This window comes from Monopterus albus, unplaced genomic scaffold (genome assembly GCF_001952655.1).
Source record: "Monopterus albus unplaced genomic scaffold, M_albus_1.0 scaffold21.1, whole genome shotgun sequence".
Taxonomy (NCBI): domain Eukaryota; kingdom Metazoa; phylum Chordata; class Actinopteri; order Synbranchiformes; family Synbranchidae; genus Monopterus; species Monopterus albus.
Window position 1 is genome coordinate 3,222,461 of NW_018127901.1, and position 7,684 is coordinate 3,230,144.

At 39.2% G+C, this 7,684-nt stretch overlaps 1 protein-coding gene and 1 long non-coding RNA gene across 2 annotated transcripts in view; one reads left to right on the forward strand and one right to left on the reverse strand.

Annotated features, from left to right (window-relative positions):
* Positions 1-4,593, forward strand: part of LOC109956711 (complexin-2-like) — a 54,192-nt gene extending 49,599 nt beyond the window's left edge. Inside the window, exon 4 of the mRNA XM_020594044.1 lies at positions 1,230-4,593. Within this exon, the coding sequence (XP_020449700.1) occupies positions 1,230-1,424 (195 nt within the window). The 3' untranslated portion in view covers positions 1,425-4,593. The remainder of the gene's footprint in view (positions 1-1,229) is intronic.
* Positions 1-5,711, reverse strand: part of LOC109956721 (uncharacterized) — a 10,623-nt gene extending 4,912 nt beyond the window's left edge. Inside the window, exon 1 of the long non-coding RNA XR_002274456.1 lies at positions 5,477-5,711. This is a non-coding gene — a long non-coding RNA (uncharacterized LOC109956721). The remainder of the gene's footprint in view (positions 1-5,476) is intronic.
* Positions 5,712-7,684: the final 1,973 nt, after the last annotated feature.

Here is a 7,684-nt window from a genome sequence, read left to right on the forward strand (position 1 = left end):
GCTGACCTTGGATACAATGGTCTGTTGCTCAGTTGCCATGGTAAGAATCTGGCACAGAGTCTGGTCATTTGACATCACAGTAAGGAAATGTTCCACAAGGAAATCAGCCACATAATTTTAAAACTACTTCCACAGTAAATTTAAAGTAACAATGGAGGAGATTGTTTTATTATAAATGTGCTGGTGAAACTAATTTCCCAGATGTTGCTGTTTTCTAATGTTTTAAATTGCAATTTTGTGCTCTCACAGTGTTGATTTAATAGAAGCCTGCTGGGGCTCTGGGTTTTGTAAACTAATTGATAGCATTGTATGGCACACCTGCTGACCGCCTCTGCCTTTAATTAGTACATAAAATATCAAGGAAGGTCAAATTACAGCCAGCAGCAGCTACAGCTCCCAGGCACGGTCACAAACACAAAACCTAAAATTCTGCTCAGTTCCAACTCTGCATCACAGTAAGCACAGAAATTAACGTAACCTCTGTTAGTGCAGGTCCTCTACAGTTTGCACTGTGCTTAACTTCATTCAGCCTGAAGGTAATACAATAAAAATAATCTGAATTACTGTGCTGCAGCGCTATTCGTTTTCACTCACTTTACCTCAAATCCATGAAATGATCGTGTCATGCCTCCTGCAGTTCTATCTTTAGAGTAAAAAGTGCCACTTTTTGAAGACACACGTTATTAACAGGAAGTTGCTTCTGCAGAGCAGAGAGTGAGGACTCAGCTTCCTGTTCACTGGTGTCTCACATCTGCAGTTTACATAGTTTCTCAACAGGGAACCTGAAGTGTGACATGAACGCGAGAGGCAGCCATGACAAGTGTTTCAGTAGGGACAGTGCAAAAATAATAAAAATAATAAAGATGATAAGATTGCAGCTGCACTCATGTGCAGATGGAGCAGGAAAAGAGCCAGTCTGTCTATCACCAAAAAAATGCCTCCTACTCTCCTGGCTTGACTTTTACAGTGCATGTATCGGACAGAAATGAGTGGTTTTAGCAAAAAAATAAAATAAAATAAAAGTGATTATGCACATTTCCAAAAATGTCAATTTGTTAGAGGCTTTGCCTAAAATGTTAACCCCAACCCCAAATTTTATAACTGAGATAAATGCTGGTTAAATGGCTGTCAGAAGTATAAACAAACCCCCTTAGAGGAATACTGTAAATCCCATTCTGTTGCAGCTTAATAATATGGCAGCTTGGTCTTGTTTTGTCTTTCCTGTGTAGTATGGCATCAAGAAGAAGGAGGAGAAGGAAGCAGAGGCGGCGGCTGCTATGGAGCAGGCCTCCGAGGGCAGCCTCACCCGTCCGAAGAAGGCAGTGCCCACCGGCTGTGGTGACGAGGAGGAAGAGGAGAGCATCGTGGATACGGTCATGAAATTCATCCCAGCCCCGCTCATGGATATGTTCAATAAAAAGTAACAGTGTTTTGGGTGAAATATGAGGCTGTACCACCCACACCCACAGTCACACCCTTCTTCACCTCCCTCCCACCGCTACAACCCAAGTTCTAAGTGTCCTGGAGTTGATCAACCTGCCATGACTCTGCCTTTGAGTGAAACTACACGATCTTTGATGGTGGTTTGTACTTCGACAGAGCATCTTGCTTGATAACCTGTGATTATAACCCTATTTTAAAAAGTACATAACGCCATCACAGACCTAGTGTCTTCACTTTAAGGCAAAGTGATACCATGTCTTGTCCAAAGTCCAAGACCAGTTATCACCCATCACTCACCCTTTGTGTTTGTAAATAGCCTCGGGTTATAAAAGAAGTATATATGAGTGAAATATGACATATAACAAGTTGAATAAGAGTATAAGCCATATTTTTAACTTTTAAGGAAGTATCCAAATCGTATCAAAATTTGATTCAATTCTCTTATGTTCTTGCTAATATTTGATACATATAGTGTATATAAATACTTGCATTTTTATTGGTTCTCAGCTATTACGATTCACCCCATAAACTGTTCCTTATGATTTTATTGGTTTACTGTGAAAGTGTTAATTGAGCGCTGGTAAGTGAAGAAAACCATCATTTGAAATGTTTTTGTTTTGTTGACTTTTTTAAAGCATGCAGTAAACTTTCGTGAAGTACACATATGAACACCATTTCATTTTCTGATGAAGTGAAACAGTCACATTTGAGGCAATAACTGGTTTTCCATTTGGATCTGTCTGACATCTTGTTGGCCCGTGTACAGTAGGCGATAATGGACTTTGAGTCTGAAATGCTCTTCCATGGGGAAAACTATAAATGTTCTCCACACATAAAGTTTGTCTCAAATCAGTTAGATGAAATTCTTACTATAAATCCACTTGCTATAAATGTTTGTGTTTTAAAATCAGTTTGATGTCCTCGCTTTGTTTTTGCAACAGGACGTGTAAAAGTTTGACCAGGCCTGTTCATTTTAGTTTGTTAACATTTTCAGCACTTTTCATCAAAAAAAAAACTTCACAAACACAAGTATGTTGTGAGCAGACAGCGACAATAGTGCAATATATTGTTTAAAATGAAGTTGTCCTGTGTCCATTGGTTTAACTGATGGGAGTGAAGTCCCAGATCAGCAATAACAGACAGTCTTCATTGTGCGTTTATACTTACTCCTTAATGTGTTGGTCAATGTTGAAGACACAAATGTGTCTGCATAATGACAGTGACGTCTTTGTAGGTCAGACATGTTTGATTTAAAAACAATAAAAAAAAAAGGGGGGAAGGTGGGACAAATTGTTTTGTGTCATAAAAATGTTCAGTCATGTCACAGAATGACGAGCACGAGGATTTGTGTTCAAAATCACATTCCAAACATTAAGTCACACTGAGGTAGAGATTACAAACCGTGCAGAGAACTGAGATGAAGTAATGTTTTTAAAAAGCCCTGATCCCTGTGTGAAAGCCCCATCACCATACACCCGACAGTGTTTACCTGGTCTGTAGAGTCCAGTTTGTCCTGTAGGTAATGGCACAAATTTATGTTGGGAGGGGGGCTATGATGATAAAATCAGTCTTTTCTCCATATGCTATGTTTTATTTATTTTCTCCTTCATTCCACAGTGTCTTGTAAAAACATTCCTGATATTTCAGACATTCCACCAGACCTGCTGCCGGTCGCACACGAGCTTAGTTATTTACAGTAGGCCTCAGTCAATGCCTTGGTAGCATTACAAAACATCATGATGAATAATTTAAATTTGATGTTGTTGTTATAACCCAGAAGTAGATGTTAGAATGAATCGAATATACACAGAAATTCATCACATTACAATAGCTGTAGGTGTAACCAAGGTTTTCTAAACCAGCTTTTTGCCACTGTTATTAAGCTATCTAAACACGAAAGAACATTTAATCCTGAATGTGTGCGTTCATGTGGCGTAGATGAAGGAATTTAGCTTTTATTAGCACTTTGTGAACTCTGTAATCATGTTGAATATATTAAAAATCATCCAAGGACACAGTGTGGTACAATGAGGTCATCTGTAGAGCACATTTATTGAACTTCCTGTGATTTTAATGTACTTGTAAACTGCCTTTGCCAGACTGTTCAGTGTTAGCAGATAATTAGCAACCCAGTAATGTATCAACATCCGATCCATTATCAGAGCAGTTATCCAGTCAAACCAAAGAACAGTGCTATTAATAGTAGACAAGGGGTTACATTCTTTTTTAATTACTGCATTCGTTATTTATTTTAAAATTCTCAGGTATTAGAGCTTTAAGTTTAAATAGATGTTTAAACCATAACTAGCCGTAAATGATTCACCCTCTCTGAGCTAAAACAACCATTTAAAAGTCAGGGGCCTAACAAGCCTGTGCCAGTCTTTATTTATAAATGCCATATTTCTTGTTTGGCTCACAAATATTCCAGAAAGCTACAATGACTGCCCCTGTATAGAATTCTCCCAGCAACAAAACATCATCCACGTGCTGTGCTTCAGACTACCAGTGAGTCAGACCACCCTTCACGTCTTGACCACAAACAGCATCATAACCCACTGACCATCAGCTTGTAAATACCAGTCGACTGTGCTCCAAACAGCTTCTAGACCACTGCCCAAACCAACTGCCCAGGTCATGTGTAATCAATAGTTTGTCGTTGAGTAAGCCTCTTTGGTTTGAAGTCACTCACTTATGCCACTCAAACATCCATTATGATAAAAACTGCCTGAAACATATGCCACTTGAAAAAAATTACTCCTTTGATGTGACTTGAATGTAACTGTCTGTTTCTTTCTCCTCGCATTTGTCTCTCTCTGTTCTGCTTGTGTTGAGAAAATGCAGTGCTTTTTTCTTTACAGTCTGTAGCTGTCCTGTTTCTGTCCTCTGGTTGTTGGTATTTTGAGGGGAAACAATGTTGATTTGGTGCATTCGTTTGTACTGCGAAATCTTCTCTCTCTGTGTCTCTGACTATTTGTTGACAAAATTTATGCATGCTTATTGTGTGCGATGTAGTCAAGGTTGTTGATATAGTCGTTTCGTGTCCTCCACCTGTTAACCTCACTGCATGCCATTTTAGACAGATGTTTCAGTCTAACTTTCCTGCAAAAATGGAATCACTGCACAGTCTGAGAATAAAGTGATTTCATATGATTTTTCATCGTCTTGTGTTTCTGTATTTAGACCTCTCTGCAGCAGGCTTCAGGCTACTGCTGCTTCAGTGTGTAAAATGGCAAAGTTCTCATAAATATATATGCAAGTAGCATATTTCTGGTTTGGGAGCCAAGTTCATCCCTGACTTGTGAGACAGGGACGTCATATCACATTGCATGGCATTCGTTAAGGAAGTATGTGCAAAATGTATTTCACATGTTACTGTTTCTGTCTTTCATCTCAACATGGCTGTTGTGCATTTTTTACATTTTATTTTTTCCTCAGAAGGACTTTCAGCATCTATTCAATAAAAGCGAAAAGGGCTGTAAACAGAATGCACTGTGTCATTCAAATCATGATCAGAGGGTTTTTTCAAAAGCAGACCTGACTTGTGGTCATGTCACAGTGAGGACACAGCAGGGACGTCAAGTGATGCAAACAGCATCTCTCTGGTATGGTCTGTTTATCATAAGTGAGTCTGTGATGTGGGTATTCACAAACCTTTCAAGCTTTTCTCATCAAACCAAGACACTGAAAAGGTAATGGAGGAACACCGAGCAAGGATTAGGATAGCAGTGACTTCTCAGCTGTGTTTAATTCAAAAAGAGCAGCAAATTAAAAGTGAAACTGATTATGATGCTTTGACATTTCCAGGCTTATTTCTTATCAGAGTGTTGGCTTGGAGTTTTTTTCTAAAGGTTGCTGCCATCGCCTTTCAGTGCAAAGCCTGTCATTTACTGTATTTACCATCCCGGGTTACCATGTCAATCTTTCCAACACCTGCTTTCTTAAAAAGCCACAACTTGGTTTGAAAGGGAACAAAAATAACTGAACATGTTCATTTATTTAATGATTCAGTTTGCATAGAAATATGTTCACTGACCTGATACATTAGACATCTTGGATCAAAGCACTTGTGGTTTGCATAGCACAGGAGGAAACAACCTCTCTCACTGTCTGTTGCAACAGATGTTCAGTGATTGTTGCTCGACCAGTTCCTCAGCTCAGTCACTTTCATCCCAGAGACAAGTTTTTATTATTAGCATGGCGCCTGCTGTAGAGGTAATAGTGCAGATTTTAAGTGCCCTCTCCAGCCTTTGCTCTAATGAAAAGCCATAAATCTCTCACTCTAACCTACACAGATTGATTTACAACCACATCTGATGCTATAAACAGGCCAATCTCAAAGAAGACTCCATCTTTCTGGCTTCCTAAGGTGATTTTGTATATGCTATTATTCCAAGTAATGCAAATAAGAAATTAATCTTCAGTCCTTTTTTTTTTATTTAACTATTAATTCAATATACAGTACATGCCAAGTATCTTCATTATAATTAGTTTAGGTCCAAATATTTCAATGTCACAGATACTTTACAAACTCAGCACCTACAATGTAATGTCTGGAGACTCGGCTGTTTTTTGTTATATCATTTAATATTTGTAAAGGTTTTTTGTGGCTTTTAGCTCAAAATATGAACAGCTGATTATCTTGTAATGGTCATATAGTCTCATGTAGTATCAGTTATCCTGGCTTTCTTTTGTTCCACTTCAGTGTTTTTGCACATATGCTTGTACAGTACATGTACTGTAGGTATACTCCAGCTAGGTACTGGAGCAAATTTTCCATATGGTTAACTGAAATAAATTACAATATCTAGTAAACTACTGCCATTTAAGACCAAAACTAAAGCTGAGACAGTCAAGAAAAGTTCTAGATGAAAATCTACCTTTTAAGCACATTCATCCTCACGCTACCTTTCCCAAACTGAGTGCTGCCTTCAGGTACTGTATCTCCTCTTCCAACTTGCTTACGTGCTGCTATGGTCACACAGTCATTTCTCCAGTGGACGTTCATAAAGGCTACTAGCTGCTCAGTCTGCAGGGCCTTAATGTGTTGGTCAATGTTGAAGACACTGAAGAACTGCAGGGCCTCTGAAGGCTTCACTGTGTAGCTGCCTTTTAAGCACACACAACGCTCTCAGCTCCTTCTTTGCAATAAAAGCCCACGTCTCCCTGCAGGAAATGGAAATATAAATCAATTCCATTAGTATTCATAGCCTCTTCAGACCAAGCTGCCTGTGTACTCTGAGCAGGCTCAGCAGCTTTATTGGTGTCCTGTTGGCGTGCTGCAGTCACCCGCTCACCACTGGACACCAGTGCACAGGCATGAACTGGAATGTGGAAAAAAATATTTTATTTTTTAGAGTGGATCAAGATGTTTCCTTCATATAATATTCTGACTGTTTTCAATATGTCCCTGTTCTGACTGCTGATATAGTACACGGTATCTTATGATGGGCCAAAAAAGGCACAGAAGATTCTTGATGGCAAATCAACTGCAGCGATGATCTGACATCTGCTCAGGAGGCAGAAATACATTAATCACACTGGCTGAACAACAGTAAATCTCAGTGAGTGTACCCAGACAAGTGAGTAATCTTGCTTTAAAACATCTTGTTGCATTTCTGAGCACTGTGTAGCATTACAGTACAGAGCTAATGTGCAACAAGCTAAAGAAATGCAGCCTGTATGAAGGTACTCTTCAACGTAAGTAGCAATATTCTGAAACCAGGGGTGGGGGTGCAAGTGACAAGAAAGGAAAATGTTATGAGTCACAGCATGTGACAGAGCAGATGAATGGTTAATGTTAAATCATAGTGTAACAGTAGAAAAGCTCCAATGAATCAACAAGCAGACCCTACAGTGTCAGTTACACAGCAACACTGATTCTAGCCAGTATTTGCCAACAATAATCACTGTAGGCTACTGGTCATACCAGACCAAATAAGGTATTAGCAGAAGAATCAATTTTGAAGGTGACACACAACCTTCATTGTGGCTAACTACCTATATATTCCCCACTGGTACCAAACATACGCCCACTGACATCAGCTTTAATCACCAAGATTATTTCTGTTTCAGGGAAGCTGTGTCTCTTATATTGTTATTATATTGTTATATGAAACATAACTAAAGGTAAACTGTTCTAGCTGCATCCTGTGTGTGAGAGCAGAGCTAAACACAACAGGTTTTCAGCTGTAGATGGAGGTGTACAGTGTGACCAACTGTGCACAACCAGCTGTGCTGAATT